General features: G+C 45.2%; 1 protein-coding gene across 1 annotated transcript in view; it reads left to right on the top strand.

Moving 5' to 3' along the window:
* The window catches only part of HMCN1 (hemicentin 1), a 319,979-nt gene that overhangs the window by 62,744 nt on the left and 239,285 nt on the right, over positions 1-17,950 (top strand). The window contains exons 3-4 of the mRNA XM_045027042.1: positions 1,421-1,579; positions 2,351-2,473. Coding sequence (XP_044882977.1) covers positions 1,421-1,579; positions 2,351-2,473 — 282 coding nt within the window. The remainder of the gene's footprint in view (positions 1-1,420; positions 1,580-2,350; positions 2,474-17,950) is intronic.

Here is a 17,950-nt window from a genome sequence, read left to right as displayed (position 1 = left end):
AAGGGATTGACTCTGTGTACACAAATTTGCAGAGGGACAATAGAGTGGAGGTCTGTTATTTCTCACCTCTATATATTATTTATTTATTTATGTAAAAACATTTTTGCTGTTAACAAGCATGTTACCTGTGGAGACACAAATCCACATTTGAGAACTGCAAAATTAAACATCTCTGATGGTATCTTCTAGACTTAGCACTGAGTCCCATTGGGTAGATAGAAAGATTAACCTAAATAATCTATTGAGAAACCTGTGGAACCCCATAAGATTGGGTCCCTAATCCATGAACTATTGGAACTCATTTACAAAGCTTTTCTTAAACATTACATGAATATATTGTCTCATACTATAGAATTAGAATTTATAATCCCTATTCTATGATGAGATATCTTTGAGCGATTATTCTTAATTAAAACTATCTTTAGATAGGTTTTTTCCTCAAAAAGCATTTTATCAAAAAATCCAATTTAAATTAAAAAATCTGATTTTATATATATATTTTTTTAAAAAATCATTGATTTTTATCCACTCTGCCCCCCAGTGCAGAGTCCAGTTCAAGATCTCACTGTTCTGATATTCAAAGTCCTCCATAGGATTGTCCTGGCTACCTGAGAGATCACTTCTCCCTTTATGTTCATGACCTCCCGGTAGGGCTATGTACCACTGGAACAATTACATCGTCACCAGTGAGGGAGGCTTGTAACTGCAAGAGACAGAGATTTCATGGGAGCTGGATCTAAACTACAGATCTCACTCCCACAAGAGATAAGAATGATTGTGAAACTAATCACTTTCAGAGCTGAACACAGAACTCATTTCTTTAACTTTCTTGGGTGCGTGTGTGTGTGTGTGTGTGTGTGTGTGTGTGTGTGTGTGTGAATGTGCATGTGCGCATACACATAAAAACCAACTATAAACTAATTGGGCTATTTCCCCTACTCTCAGTTATCTAGGTGTAAATCTAACCAATGTAGCTAAACCAGAACAGAACATGGCCCATTGTGTACAATGGCAGGTAGATTCTGGGTATGGTGTGGGTCGGAAGGAATAGATCAGTCAGTGTGTTATGCATTCCTCATTGTTACTAGCACCCCGGCTCAGACACGCTCTTACAGAGGTGGACATGTACTTATCCTATTTCGTGTAGTTTGATTGTTAGTATCTTTATTGCATTTTCTTTAGAACTTGACTATCAATGGGAAGTTTTAAAACTTGGCTTGCTCTTTTTTTTTTTCTTAATAAAATAAATATTTTTCAGAAACCACGCAATGCTGTGAATTTAAAAGAAGGATAAAATGCTGGAAGCTGGAAAAGAAATCTGCCTTGATCTTTCTGAAAAAGAAACCAATTATTATAGCTAACATCCATTTTCCTTTCTTGTGATTGTTTTTTCTTTCTTTCTTTCTCTAATTGTGAATAGGGTGGTGGTGACTGTCCAGAGATGAGCATTGGTGCAATCAAAATTGCTCTAGAAATTTCTCTTCCTGGTTCTTTCATCTATGTATTTACTGATGCACGATCCAAAGATTATAGGCTGACACATGAAGTACTGCAGCTCATTCAGCAGAAGCAGTCACAGGTAAGGAGAAGATTCATATACTACCATTCCTGTTTATTTACCCATTTACTACCAATGCAGTAGCAGCATTGTCCAGAAAAACTCCTTTCCAAGATATTTTTGATATCTCTCTGTAAAAGAGGTAATGCTGTTGCCAGTCTAGCATCTAGTGTTTATTTTGTTGTAAATTAAATTGGTCTGATTAATAAAAGTTGAAATTAAAGGGACATTAATTAAGGTTATTAGTTAAATACTGTAAGATATTCCACTGCCAATATTTGTCTTCTTGGCCCCCTTGGCAGTTGCATTGGTGTCTGTGGATTCGTCTGAGAGTTATAATACTGATTACTCTGGGAATAAAAAGTGCAGATACAAGATTTATTATTTCATCCCCTCTTGACATGATTTCTGTATGTCTGTTTTCTTCAATCAATGAGTCACTTTCCATCACTCAATCCTGATGGGCTTTGCCTTCCAAATGGAACTCCAATTGAAAAGAATCACATTGAAATAATTTAGAGTATTATGTATGGAGTAGGTACAGAATCCAACTCTGCTCCAAATCCCTTGCCTGCCTTTTTTGGGGTGTACGTCTCATTTGTACAGAACTCAGAGTAGATTAATCAAAAGTAAAATGGCTGTCCATCGCACAGAGCAGTGAGAACCTTTCAATTTTTCTGGCATACTTTGCTGTTAAGTTTGAGAGTAAGATTTTTCCCATTGAGGTTTGCCATAGGTGCTGACTGACTATATTTTCATTTCCTTTGTGTGTTTTTCTTTTTTAAACCCCAGGTTGTATTTGTGCTGACTGGAGACTGTGATGATAGGTCACATATTGGTTACAAGGTCTACGAAGAAATTGCCTCAACCAGTTCTGGTCAAGTTTTCCATTTGGACAAAAAGCAAGTTAATGAGGTAATTTGTAGTTAATTTTTATGGCTATCTACTATATACAGAGCGATGTAAGGTATGGGCTTCTATTTAATGGCTCCATATATCTAATGGTCCCAATTCTGGTTCTGTACCAACTCCTTTGAGCTGCTGTTGAGGTACAAAGCAGGCAGAGAGCTGGTTTAGCCAGCTTCTTGGGAATTTTACATAGGGTGAATTCTGGTTGTTGTAGGCCTGGTGTATTGACTCTATGCCATCCCTCTGCCAGGCCTCTTAAGGGCCTGATTCTGCCAATTTTAATTATGTTGTTAGGACAGGATGGACTTCTGTGCTTGTGAAGAGCTCCACTGACTTCAGCCTGTCTTTCTGGAGCAGCTTTCTGGACTAGAGCCTTTGTGCAGTATCTTGCTCATGAGTAATCCGATTGATTTACTACTAAATGAGATGATGGAGCAGATTCTGTTCTAAATAAATGATTTGTATTATTGCTAATTAGAAGTGATGGTAACCATAGACTAAAATGTACATTTTCTATAGAACATCCAGTGACTTTCAGGTTCTATATTATTACAAACAGAACTGACATTTCCCAAATGCAGGAGAATTAATTTGATGAAGACAACGTCACATGTTAGTTATTTGGGTAATTGGAATCATCTGTCAATGTTGTAAACATGACTTTGACTTCCTGGTGTACACAACATTCTGTCACTGGGTTTTGATTTTTGTTATTATTATAAATAAGTAAAATCTAAACAAAAAAAGTTTGTTTACTTCCCTTTGTCACAATTTTGTCTGATTCCATAAATGTTGCTGGTGCATTGCAATTTGCTGCACTTGGTTTATCTGGTAGAAATGAGGTTGTATCCCTGTTAAGTTGTTGGCAGAGGGTTAAAAGCAGAGCCAGAGCTAGGCATAAGCAGACTAAGCAATTGCTTAGGCTCCGAGCAGCTCCAGGGTGCCCCCTATTCATTTTTATTATAAGAACTTGTCTGTTTTAGTATGGGGAATCCCCAAAATAGTCCGGCTTAAGGCCCCCAATGGGCTAGCACTGGCTCTGGTTAAAAGTAACTACTTCTTAAGGAATAAATCATGTGTGATGTTTGTGTGTGTGTGAGAGAGAGTGAGTGTCTGTTAGGACTGTGCACAACTTCTGACTTTACCTTTGCAATTATTTGAGTGTGAAACTTGGAAGTGATCATGCTGCCATCTTTCTTTTTCAGTAAATTTCCACATAAAGCACAACCAAAACCACACACATAAACAACTAAATCCCAAACTATACAAACAGTCCTACAAAGCAAAATATGTCACTTTGTTTCCATCCAGCATAGTGAAATATTTAATACCAAAGCCACTGGTCTCATAGAACTAGCCCAGAATAGAAACTTTTAAAACAAACTTAGTGGAAAACTTTAACAGGAAACTTCCCTTTTCAGAACTTGAATTTCAGGGTACTGATTTTTCTTTTTATGGGTTGGAAGTGGGGGAGCTCAGCTTTGGCCAGTTCTGTACATAGGGAACAGTGATATAATAAAACATATTATTTTTTCTCTCTGTTCTCCTAGTATACCTGTTTTGGTGTTACAGAGCATCAGACCAGTATTCAGAAAGAGTTAACATATAATATTATATTGGCAGTTTGCCTCCATTTGTCCTCACATAGTGGGGCCTCCATCTTTCCAGGCCCAGTAATACCAGTCACCTACATGGGGAGTCAAAGGAAGGATCCTGTGACATGCCAAGGTATGGGATCTAGATTAATCTAGGGTACAATCTAGACTAATGAGCAGCTGTCACCCTTTCCCTGCAAGCTTGAGTGCCTTATAATACCTTGCTGAAGGAGTTCCCATCTGAGCTGCTCACAAACAGCTTTCCCAGCATGCAAGCCTCACCCTGAGTGGCTGGGTGCAACTGCAGTCTGCCAGCCACATTTGGGTTACACTTTGGCTCTCGCCAGCCTTGTTTATATTTTAGGATGACCTCAGCACATCCCCAGTCTTAGATTTTCCTCCAGAAATGTATGTCCTGTACTGCCCAGGCCTCTGCTGGACAATACAAGCTATATTAAATCTATTATTTAGAAATAATATGCACATAACTTGCCACTCCAAATGGAGTTTCCCAGACAATTCAATTTAAACACACTGGATTAGATAAAACAGTAAAATAAGTTAATTACAAAGAGAGATTTTAAGTGAGCATAATTTAGGAGACATAAAAGTCAGAAATGGTTACAAGAAAAGTAAAGATAAAATGCAACGTGTGCCTAACTTAACAACCTATATTAAATTCAAAGCAAAGTTTTCTCACCACATGCTTTCAGCAGTCTTACTGACCAAATGTTTTAGGTCAGGACCCCTATCCCAGTCCAAAGATTGCTTACTTTGTCTCTTCAGATGCAGTGAATTGATTGGCAGAGAGGTGGGGTGTGGCTTGGGGTGTTTGTCCCTCCTTTTTATCATTTCAGTCCCCCTCTTGAAAAATATTTCCGTCAGGGGACAAAAAGTCTGTCCGGAAGGAAGTTCCTGGCTGCTTTTTTCTCACCTGTTTGAGCTTCCTTTGTCTCCTCTTCCTGCTTGGTGACTCTCTGTTTACTGATTAAATGCAAATTAAGAAGAACACACATTCCTTTGTTCGGGACAGACCTGTTTGCCAACCTCTGCTTGTGTAGCATGTGTTAATAACATCATACAGTGAAATCTTATAACTTCACATATAATGTTACCACGTCTATTTTATTCAGACAATATTGACCAGCAAATTATGAGTTTTCAAATAATACCTTACAAGACATGCCTTGTACAAAAATTATTACAATAGTCTGTAGGGTCTGAACACAGGGATACATTCTGTCACAGACCTTTATCCCAATTCAGGATAATCCACCTTTAAACTACAAATATGAAAATTTACAGTGGAGATTCAATAGTAACTCACTCCTCCTCACCCCCCAGCACTTTTTTATAGTAAACTACTGAATAAGGTTCAGATTATTCACGCTCTGCAACCTAGCACTGTCTGGTTGGTTTAACTACATCTCTCAGGGGTGTGGATTTTTCACACCCTAAGAGAGATAGTTACGCCGGTGTAACTTTTGAGTGTAGATCCTGTGCAGAGAAATAGCAGGATCAGAGGAGTGCTAAGGTGAGTTTTTTACAACACATTTGTCAAAGCGCTGCCACATGTGCATGTATACCAAAAAAACCCTCCCAGCACTCCATTCAGATCAGTTGGACCCCAGGTTCTGGCCCAGAATTTCTACTTCCTCAAGGGACCCAAATATGCTGATGAGTCCAGCAGAAGTCCAGATGCTAATAAACAGAATACACAGTGGCAATACATATCCACAAGTGACGGCATATTCTTCAGGTGGGCTTTAACAGAAATAAATGCTACTATCCCTTTCATCAGTGTAGGCCCGTAATCTATAAAGAATGAAATATATAAATTTTAAGACATAATCGCTGTTTTGGTTCTATTCACTGCTAATGCTGAATTATAAATTTGGAAAGGGCTTCAAATAGCTGAATTTGAATATCCTGCAAAGCCAGTATTTCGTTTTGTTGAAACTATTTCTGTTGCTTTGTCCAAAAAAGCCCTAAACAAAAAAACTATTTATAATGTACATAGTTTTCAAATCCACATCCTCATCCTTGCTCTTTGTATGTTAAGTGGAAAATGAAGCAACGTTAACTAACTAAACAGAAAAGAAAAACTAGTTACCAGTAAACACAACATAACAAAGAGAACAATACTTGGGTAGTCACCCAATATTTACATGGTCTCAAGAAGAATAAAAGACTATGCTGTATTTTTGCACTCCTGGAACAAAGGGCAACCGTCTCTTAATTGAAATCTCTCCCAAAAGCCCATGTATTCTAGAAAGCCTTCCATAGTAAGTAATGTTATGCTTCTACTGCAACACTGGAAGATATAGCCTTCCTCTTGTGCCTGAATGGCTTTGCCTGTTTATTTAGGGCTTGATCTTGCTCCCACTGAAGTCAGTGATAAAATTTCCTTTGACTTAAATCACAGTAAAATTTGGATCTATTAGTATCTTAGGGCTTTTCTAAACTTACTGCGCTTTTACCCTAATCATACATACAATGATTTCAAGAGAAGGATCAAATAAGAAGGGGGAAGAAGATAAATGAGAAGGGGGATCTTTGCTTGCACCTAATTAAATTGAATCTCTTTGTTCGCCTGCCATTCATTATCAGGGAAGCACTAGTAGGACTGTACAGGGTCAGTTTAGTTTAAGAAGTCATCATTTATTCCTGTTCATTGCATCACCTCAAACCAGTGGTGAGCTTGAGCTGGTTTGCACTGGTTCGCAGGAACTGGTTGTTAAATGTAGGAGGCCTTTTAGAACCAGTTGTTCCAGGACAACCGGTTCTATAAGGGCTTTATTTAACAAAAGCTCTGGCCAAAGCTCACTTCCCCCGCCTCTCCTGAATGCTCCATCCCCTTCTCCTCCCCCTCCCCTGCTTCCCGCGAATCAGATGTTCGCGGGAAGCCTGAACAAGCAGCAGGCAGGCAGATAAGCTGGGGCCCGGAGGGAGAGTTCCTGTGGCTCCCTCTGGCCCGGTTTCTGGTCCCGGCTGAGCAGCCCCAGCCCGGTCCTGTCCTGGCCCCTGCCGAGAGCCCCCAGCTTTGCCCCCGTGGCTCCAGCCCGGCCCTCGCAGCGCCAGCCCGGCCGGTCCCGGCTCCCACAGCGCCGGTGCTGGGCCAGGCCCGGCGGTTGTGGCTCCGCCCCAGCTCGGGCCCCACAGCGCTGGCTCCAGCCTGGCCAGTCCCGGGCACCAGTGCTGGTCCCAGCCCGCGGCTCTGGCCCGGCCCAGCTCGGCCCCACAGCGCTGGTGCTGGTCCCAGCCCAGCAGCTCCAGGCAGCGTGGTAAGGGGGCAAGGAGTTGGAAGAGGGCAGGGGAACTTGAGGGGTCGTGGGTGGGTGGATAGGGCTGGGGCAGTCAGAGGGCAGGGAACAGGGGGATTGAATGGGGGCAAGGGTCCTGGGGGGGCAGTCAGGAAGGAGCAGGGGTTGGATGGGGTGGCGGGGGGCAGTCAGGGGCAGGGATTCCAGGGGCGGTCAGGGGACAGGGAGAATGGGTGGTTGGATGGGACAGGGGTCCCGGGGGGCAATCAGGAATGAGAGGAGGGGTTGGATGGGGCGGCAGGGGTAGTCAGGGGTCAGGGAAGGGGGATGGACGGGGCAGGGGTCCCGGGGGGGGGGCGGCCACGACCCCCTCGTGGGTGAGGAGGAGGGAACCTGTTGTTAATATTTTGGCAGCTCATCACTGCCTCAAACTAGTAGTTCCACTCAACTGAGTCAAAGACTTCCTCTGTGTCAAGTGACAAAATTATGTTGGGGTCAGACTTCAGTCCAGTAAAGTGTTAAGAACAGTCTCATTGAAGAGCTTTGTTATTTACTGAGCGATGTGCGGGACATTTAGGACTCTACCAGTGTCAAAGGAGTGTCATATTTTGACAAAACAAACCTAGTCTCTGTGTATTTAATTAGGAAGGAGATCCTCCAACTTTAAAGCCAGAACACTAGATAGTATTTTGATCTCAAAGTTAACTTTCCCTTTAATTGCAATATTGTATTCATCATCCTTTCCATGGGTAACTCTGAACTCAGAACATTACAGATTTGCAGTAGCGCAACAATAAGTGTATTTTTTTACTTATTTTCTTAAGTTCTGGTCTAAGGGCTGCATTAGAAGGAAGCAAAAAGATTTCATTGACAACTTCCTTGAAAGATCAGTTTTGTTACTGGTGGTCTAATTTAAGTAAATTAATATTATCCGGAGACTTTTTATAAATACTTCTTTTTGAACTAGTTGAGAGTAATAGCCTTATAATATGTTTTTAATTTCCCAGCAATGTTTCTAATATTGGGCTTTTCTTTTATAAAATCCATTCTAAAATGAACACCCTTTGGTAAGCAATTTACTCACTTTTTCTTGATAAGATTATTTTATCTATTTTAACTGATTTGTCATTTTGTCAGATACAAAATTATTTATGTCCTGATCCTGCAAACTATTCCCTGCAAGGGAAACCCCACTAACCTCAATGGGCCTCTATGTGGTTGAAGGGGACTTGCCTTCATGGAGCTCACTGCAGGATTGGGGGCCTTAATTTTCTTTTGTCACAATTTTATTTAAAAAAAACTCCTCTAATGTTCACTTTCATCCGACGAAGTGGGTATTCACCCACGAAAGCTCATGCTCCAATATGTCTGTTAGTCTATAAGGTGCCACAGGACTCTTTGCTGCTTCTAATGTTCGAGTTATGGTGGACTTTTTTTTTTTCTAGAAAGGAAACTCTTTCATTAATGAATCTGTTATTGTGTCAGAGTTTGTGTGTAATGTAGCTGGAGAAACCACATAGCTTCATTGCCACTGTGAGGACATACCCTTTAGAGATACTGTAAGATTCCCTTACATCAGGAGGTATGTCTTTTCTCACACACTCTTTCCGAGAACTGACTGACATGACACTGTGACCAGAGGCAAAGGTCCTATGAGAAGACCTGAAATACTTCAAACACTTTGAAATCTGCCAGGTGGAAACCTTGTAAGCCACACCTGCATAGAAGCTACTGATGGTTCGAAGATAGGTTTCCTCTGCAATGCTTTTGTTCTGAATAGATAATACTTTGCTTTATGAAGGCTGGCTGGTCACTAGTTGCCCCTGAGAGAACAGGATGGTAGACATTGCGAGGTGATCACAGTAAATTGCAGAAATCTGCAGTTTAAATCTTGGTCCAAAAGGAAGAATATCATGGGACTTTGCCCCAAGAAGGGTGACTGCTAGCGGCCTGAGTCCTAAGTGGGTGGCCTTAAGGAGGCCGTGAAGACCCCCATAAAGGGGTCAAAGGCGCATTTACCTTGAAAATAGTGACAATAGTTATTAATAGCTTATTTGTTCTTTTTAAAAAAATGTGTAGAATATCCTTCCTTGAACCAGGGCTACATTCTCTTACTAAAAGTGGAGATTTTATATTTTTTATATTAGTTTTGTTGCATTTAGTTTCTTGCATATTTGTGATGATAGCAATTTTGGGCTTTAAATAAAACTCACCTCACCTCCACTGTCATGGATCTTGCATTTATAGCACGCTTTTCAACCAAATGGCTCACAAAGTACTTTGCAGGCTTTACTATTAGATTAGAAAAGCATGCTGTAAATGCAAGATCATCAGCACCATCAAGTCTGTGGGGACTACATGACTTTACAAATGTAAATACATATGAATTACAGGCAGGGCTGCAACAGGCAACATTTACTCTGGCATTTCCTAACACAGGGGTGGACAAACCTTTTGGCCCAAGGGCCACATCTGGGTATGGAAATTGTATGGAGGGCCATGAATACTCACGAAATTGGGGGTTGGGATGCGGGGTGTGTGTTTGTGAGGGATCTGGGGTGGGGCCAGAAATGAGGAGTTCAGGGTCTGGGAAGGGGCTCTGGACTGGGGCAGGGGGTTGGGATGCGGGAGGTGTGAGGGCTCCAGCTGGGGATGCGGGCTCTGGGGTGGGGCTTACCTCACGCAGCTCCCAGAAACAGTGGCATGTCCCCCTCCAGCTGCTATGCAGAGGTACAGCCAGACAGCTCTTCACTCTGCCCCATCATAGGCGCCACCCCTGCAGCTCCTATTGGCTGTGGTTCATGGCCAACGGGAGCTGCAGAGCTGGCGCTTGGGCGGGGGCAGCATATGGAGCCCCCTAGCTGCCCCTACACATAGGAGCTGGAGGGGGGATATACCACTGCTTCCAGGAGCCGCGGGAAGCCACAGCATACATGGAACGGGGCAAGCCCCAGACCCCACTCCCCGGCGGGAGCTCAAGGGCCGGATTAAAACATCTGAAGGGTCAGATGTGGCCCCTGGGTCGTAGTTTGCCCACCCCTGAACTATAAGGTGCTCAGATTCAATGGTTATGGGGGCCACATAAGTACCTAAATATAGACCAGAATTGTTTACTAAACTCCAGTTAGTGAACCTTGTGCAAGCTGGTTGAAAGCAATAGCAGTAGAGCTGCACTTGTGTCACTGATGGCAGAACTTGGCCAGCAAAACCATTATTACTCATGATGAGGTACGAGCAGGAGAAAAAAATCTGCTTGTATTCTCAGATCTGGGGTTGAGGTGCAGAGCTGACAGTTAGTTAAAAAAACAAACACACACCTTTGCTTGTAACCCGAGCATATTAGATATGTAACTCATCACAAGTCAATAAATATGGACTCATATTCAGAGCAGAACTGGACTTCAATTTTTAAACAAATACATCTGTGAGTTTTACAAGCTCACATCTGAATATCAAAGCCAAATCAAATAACCCAGCTGTCCTACCTCTGGAAGTAACTTACCAGTTTGATTATAATTTTCCCCAAAGTGTAATCAGCAATTCTGGGAGACCCCATTTTCCCTCCTTTATTCCTAAGTGGTTTTCAACTCTCCTGTAAAATCGACTTTGAAGTAGTTATTTTTTCCCTTTGGGATCCTTACAAAAAATCCAAAAATGTGTAATTTTGCCAAATTGTGGCCTGATTAATACTATGGAGGAAAAAGCAGAAATAATTTACAACATTTCTCCAGAGATTTCACCCCCTTCTCCTCCTGTCGTCAGGTCATCCCTTGGAATGCATACAGAAACCTGGAAAATATATAGAGCATGGACTATTCCCATGTGTTTATTCTGGGTCATAAAAAAGATTTTCAAACACTCAAGGCAAGAATTTAAAGTTAACTATTTAATTGCTTAATTAGCTAGTTCCCCCATGCTTCCTGAACCGAAAGCTAAAATCCTGATTGTCTTCTAGTGTGCGCACACGCACACACACACACACACATACATTATATGAGGGAGATCAATATCTGAAATAGTGTAGAGAATGAGCACTGTGAAAATTATGCCATAAACATTATATATACATATTCATATATTATACACCAAAAACCGGCATTGAAATATCATTAAGGTTGAAAAATCAAGCACTCAGATGTTAGGACAGGGGTGGGCAAACTGTGGCATGGGGGCCACATTCGGCCCTTCAGACATTTTAATCTGGCCCTCGAACTCCCAGAATGGGGTCTGGGGCTTGCCCTGGTCCACGTGTGATGTGGCTCCGCGCAGCTCCTGGAAGCAGTGGTATGTCCCCCCTCCAGCTCCTACGTGTAGGGGCAGCCAGGGGGCTCCATATGCTGCTCCCACCTCAAGCGCCGGATCTTCAGCTCCCATTGGCCATGAACCACAGCCAATGGGAGCTGCAGGGGCAGCACCTGCAGTTGGGGCAGCGTGCAGAGCTGCCTGGCCATGCCTCCATATAGGAGCGAGGGGAGGGGGACATGCCACTGTTTCCGGGAGCTGCGTGAGGTAAGGACCACCTGGAGCCTGCACCCCTGGCTCCCTCCTGCACCCCAATCCCCAGACCTAACCCTGATCCTCCTCCTGCCCTCCAAGCCCCTCGGTCCCAGCCCAGAGCACCCTCCTGCACCCCCAAACCCACATCCCCAGCCCCACCCCAGAGCCCGCATCCCCTGCTGGAGCCCTCATGCCCCCGTGCACCACAACCCCCTCCCCCAGTCCAGAGCCCCGTCCCAGACCCTGAACTCCTAATTTCCGGCCCCACCCCAGAGCCATCACCCTCTCCCACACCCCACACCCCAATTTTGTGAGCATTCGTGGCCCGTCATACAATTTCCATACCCAGATGTGGCCCTTGGGCCAAAAAGTTTGCCCACTCCTGTCATAGTTATTAATGTATTGATTCTGACAACTCCCCCCCTGCAAGGTAGGGACGTATCGTTATCCTCATTTTATGGGTGGGGAACTGAGACTCAGTGACTTAACCAAGGTCACACACACAGCCTGTGTGGAGCAGGGACTTGAACCCAGGTCCCCTGAGTCCTAGGCCAGTACGTTCTGCTTCCCATTCCTGTTGTTGATGCATGAGCTAGAATAAAATCCAGCTTTATTGCTTAGCTCTGTTGGCCTCTGCAGTGCTGACAGGAGTCCAAAGCATTTAAAATAACCCCCAGAATTGAAAGGACCGTTTTTAATATTAATTTCTGTACTGGTGGTAAACAGTTCAGCTGACAGAGAAGGGAGTGAGGCTACATCCCCCTGACCTCTCAGTTCTATTAGCCCCCACTTAAAAAGAGTAATTGTGTGCCAGCTGTTACAACAGACTGTCCAAGATATCAATTTCTCCTTACACTTAAAAAAGGAAATAGCAGCAGTACAGGGCCGGATCCAGGCACCAGCTTATCAAGCAGGTGCTTGGGGCGGCAACTTGGGAGTGGGGCGGCACTTTCAGGGATTCGGCGGCAATTCGGTGGAGGGTCCCTCACTCCCGCTCGGAGCGAAGGACCTCCCGCTGAATTGCCGCAGATCGCAAAAGTGGCTTTTTTTTTTTTTTCTGCTTGGGGCGGCAAAGCCCTGGAGCCGGCCCTGCAGCAGTATTTGAGATACTGTGGGGTAACTCTTGGTAACTGTTGGCTTCGTATTAGTGGTGCCATTTTTGTTCTGTGTTTATACATCGCTTAGCACAATGGAGTCCTGGTCCATACAAATGATTATTAATAATAATTAATAAGTCAGGCATTCCAAAGGTAGCTTTAACATGTAGCTTTAATTCTGAGTATAAATGCCTGCCCTACTCCTTGGATCACAGCCACATGCACAAAGTAAAAATCTGAGGGATTCACTTGTGACATGGACCATTTGACCACACAAAGGAATAGGGAAGAGTAAGGAAACACTCCCCTCCCTCAAGACCACCTCTTATTTTCCTGTGTTTGCCTACCTGGACCTTGGGTCTGGGCATACGCACACTTCTTTCCAGGTGGACAGGGAGTGTCCAGAGTCTTGGCTCTGTCCCCCAACACTGGTTTAAGCCAGCAGCAAATTGCTACTCAACTCCCACCACCATCCAAGAGGGAGGGAACTGTGCCTCTGAGGGTGTCCAAGAGTCACAGTGCCTCCAAAGGCTATTCCTGAGGTGTTGCAGCATAGCTACAACCTGAAGTGCCTAAAGCCACCACCTAGCCCTGAGCGATTACACAAAGTAAACTCTTCACGAAGTAAAAATATAAGAAACAGGCCATAACTATCATCTACATCCTGTAATTATAATATCGGTAGAGACACTGGAGGGCTTAAAAAAATCACTTCCCAAATGGTAATATTAAATTTTACCATATAACTGTATATTTAAAAATAAAAGCAGATTTCACTAAACATTTAGAAGCTCAGTACCAGTCCTATTTTCAGGGTAAGTAAAGTCTTGTGTTCCATAGGAGAAGGTTTTTTTGGGAAGTGTCATGTTGATACTTCATCAGTCAGTCGGGTTCTGCGTTAGCAGCAGTTCCACTACTCCAGGGGTCTCAAACATGCGGCCCGTGGAGCTCCCCCACCAGGGCCAGCTCTAGAGTGGGGAGCCCAGAGCCTTTTAACTCCCAGCCGCGGCTGGGAATCAGAGGGCTCCGAGCTGCCCGCCGCGGCGGGGAGCCCAGAGCCTTTTAACTCCCAGCCGCGGGTGGGAATCAGAAGGCTCCGAGCTGCCCGCCGCGGCGGGGAGCCCAGAGCCTTTTACCTCCCAGCCGCAGCTGGGAATCAGAGGGCTCCGGGCTGCCCGCCGCGGCAGGGAGCCCAGAGCCTTTTAACTCCCAGCCGCGGCTGGGAATCAGAGGGCTCCGGGCTGCCCGCTGCGGCAGGGAGCCCAGAGCCTTTTAACTCCCAGCCGCGGCTGGGAATCAGATGGCTCCGAGCTGCCCGCCGCGGCAGGGAGCCCAGAGCCTTTTAAATCCCAGCCGCGGCCGGGAATCAGAGGGGGCTCCGAGCTGCCCGCCGGGGCAGGGAGCCCAGAGCCTTTTAACTCCCAGCCGCGGCTAGGATTTGCTGGGGCGGGGGGCAGCGCTCTGGCGGTTGCGGGTCGGCGGCTCCGGTGGACCTCCTGCAGGCATGCCTGAGGGAGGTCCACCGGGGCCATCTGCCGCCCTCCCCAGGATGCCGCCCCAAGCGGGTGCTTGGCCCGCTGGTGCCTAGAGCCCGCCCTGTCCCCCACTTACTGCCTGTCGCCGCCAAACTCCCCTCACCCCGCCCCCCTCCCCGAGTTATTTTCTGTGCCTAAGCTCCCCGCGCGCTGCTCCCCAATGTTTGGGGCCGGGTCTCTCCCCTGGCCCCACCTGCTGCCCCCACGCGCCTCCCCCCAGTGTCTCCCGGCCCCCACGTGCTGCCCCCTCACCGCCCGGGAGCCTGCCCGGGAGCTCAGGCTGACTCCACTCCTCCGCTATGCCGGCTTCCGGCATCACCTGCTGCCGCAGGGTCCTAGCGCCCCCCTGCACTAGGGCCAGGGCAGGCTGCCCTTCCCCTGCCCTTCTGCCCTAGTCCTGAGACTCTCCAATGCCCCGAGCCTCTCCAATGCCTCAAACCCCTCACCCTCAGCACCACAGCCCTCACCCCTGCACCCCCTCCTATCCCCAAACTCCGTCCCAAAGCCTGCACCCCCACCCTCTGCCGCAGCCTGGAGCCTGCACCGAGCACAGAGCCTGCACTCCAGACCCCCTCCCCCACCCCCACCCAAACTCCCTCCCAGAGCCTTAGGCAGTAAATCTAAGTGCGTGTTTTGTCCTTTGAGTGAGGTGCATTACTGAGTGTATATATTTATTAAAACTGTAGATTCTACATTAAAGTGTCAACCAACACTGTCACAATGACATAACCAAAATTAGTACAAAATTTGACAAAACGTCAAAATTAGCACTGACGTTTCACATTACAGTTAAAGAAGTTAATAAAAAAGTTAATAAATTGACTTTTAATAGCATACTATATTTTAATACTATACTACTATATTACTCTTCTTTTTTTTTCTGCCTACCTCCAGGCGCTTCCTGCCGCCAAGCCGCCAAACAGCTGTTGGTGGCGCTTAGCACTTTCCAGGAGGGAGGGGGGAGGAGCGGGGAGCCGCGCACTTAGGGGAGGAGGTGGAGAAGAGACAGGGCAGGGGCGGGGCCTCATGGAAGGGGTGGATTGGGGGTGGGGCCAGGGGCAGCAAGGGGGCGTGTCAGTGATGCGGCCCTCGGGCCAATGCACTAGTCCTCATGCGGCCCTCGGGGTCATTTGAGTTTGAGACCCCTGCACTACTCTATGTAGTCAGTGGCTGTTCTTTTCAGCTCCGGGGGAGGGGGAGGGCAGGTTAGAGAGGAGTTCTTTAGAGAGGAGACTGGAAAATTACACTTAATATCTTTAACAGGTACAGTAATGGGGAAAATGTGTCTTTTTGGAGACTAGTTTGTTTGGAGTAATAATAACCAGGGGCGGCTCTAGGAATCCCGCCGCCCCAAGCAGGGCGCCACGCCGCGGGGCGCGCTCTGGCGGTTGCCGGTCCCGCGGCTCTGGGGGACCTCTTGCAGACGTGCCTGCGGAGGTTCCGCTGGTCCCGCGGCTCCGGTGGAGCATCCGCTGGGTTGCCTGCGGGAGGTCCACCTGAGCCGCGGGACCGGCAAACCCTCCGCAGTCATGCCTGTGGGAGGTCCACCGAAGACGCGGTACCAGCGGACCCTCCGCAGTCATGACTGCGGAAGGTCCGCTGGAGCCGGCTGCTGCCCTGCCGGCAAAATGCCGCCCCAAGCGTGCGCTTGACGTGCTGGGGTCTGGAGCCGGCCCTGATAATAACTCATCCTTGGTTCTTGCTTCTGAATTTCTGGAGAGTTTTGGACAAACGTTACTTGTGAATAGTTAATACTCCTGATCATAAACATACTTTAGTACTTTTAGGGCTACATCCTGCATGGTGCTGAGCATCCTCAACTCCCAGTGATATTAGTTAGAGTTGAGGATGCCCAACACTTCACAGGACTGGGCCCTATGGTGCTTCATATTTTCAAAATTCTTTACAAGCATGTTAGTTAGTATGGTGATGTGTGCAGTATTAAAACAGCTGGATAATTTGAACTACTGAAACTGCACAACATGTCTGGAGTGTAGGTAAATACTATCATCCTCATTTTACAGATGTGCAAATTGAGACAATGGAGAACATAATCTGTGACTTAAAGTCACACAGCAAATCAGGGATTATAACTTGGAAGTTCTGGAATTTAGCCCTGCATGCAATCCCTAGACACATTGTCAAATTGTAACAAAGAAGTCTTCAGGGATCTACAAAGCCACAGCATATATTGAAAGTTAAGATGATGTTTCCATTAAGGATGAAAGATGGATGGATCAATAAAGATAAAATAAGAACTAACATGCAGATCCGTCCTAGAATTAAGCTGAAACTTTGTAAATATTCAAATACCATTTTCCGCCAGTAACTGTTTTTCATTGTCTCTGCACTGTCTAGCTCCAGCAGGGGCTCGAAAATTTGAAAATTTGCCCTGCACTATTGTGAACTCTAATTCAGAAGCCCCCCATGCTAACTATGATGATTTAAATTGTTATAAAAGTTATCAGCCTATGATTGATTTTTTAAGTTTAAATTTTAAAGTCGTTTTAAAACCAAATATAGATTTTGTATGAAGCAAGCATGCAAATATTTTAGTGTTTCAGTTGCTTTTGATCAACTCTTCTAAAATTGTGTTTAGCTACTTTAAAGTCCACCATTATCTGAGAGCTTAATCCCTAGGTGGAACTGGTACCTTTAAGATAAGCATTTTTTTTTATTTGTAGATCAAGGAGGTAGATCAAGGTAGGAAAGAGAGTGAGAAAATGTCATCTTACTTCTGTTTGAAGGAGGGAAACACCTCTACCCTGAAATTCATAAAATAAGCAAATTGATTCCAGTTGTCTCCTCCCATTATGCCACTATTATGTCTTTTATAACACATTAGTCATTGTATATTTGACATGTTACATTTCATACATACAATATTTTGGGTCTCATTGTAAAATATGTATTGGTATTAATCTTCTCCAGATTTACTTCCATGCCAGATGGAATCATAATGGAATATACAACACTAACAGCCCTCCAACCATAACATTTCCAAAACTCCTAAGTGGCATTGTTTTCTTGCATTTCTCTCAAATGAATACACATCACTCCCTGTCTGTACACTGTGGTCTGGACCACACAGTGGTGTTGAATCCCATGTTCCTTTTAATTAATATACCAAGGGCCAAGTTACACCCTTGGGTGCATATACATAATTCCCAATAAACTCAGTGAGACCTTTCTGTATGCCCTTTAAGTTAGAATTTGGTCTGAAGAGTCAATACTGAAGTAATGAGCTGCTGAGGCATGTTTACTAGATGTGATTAGGCATAGCCCACCATCTGTTGGGGAAGCAGTTGGAAAAGAGGGTGTATGGTCTAGAGTAGACTCTAATGCAGGGGTGGACAAACTTTTTGGCCTGAGGGCCACATTGGGGTGCAAAACTGTATGGAGGGCTGGGTAGGGAAGGCTGTGCCCCCCAAACAGCTTGGCCTCTGCCCCCATCCAACCCCTCCCACTTTCCACCCCCTGACTGCCCCCCTAAGAA

The sequence above is a fragment of the Mauremys mutica genome, chromosome 8 (assembly GCF_020497125.1).
Source record: "Mauremys mutica isolate MM-2020 ecotype Southern chromosome 8, ASM2049712v1, whole genome shotgun sequence".
Taxonomy (NCBI): Eukaryota; Metazoa; Chordata; order Testudines; family Geoemydidae; genus Mauremys; species Mauremys mutica.
The sequence above is the reverse complement of the archived record's forward strand: the minus strand, read 5'-3'. Positions and strand labels throughout refer to the sequence as shown.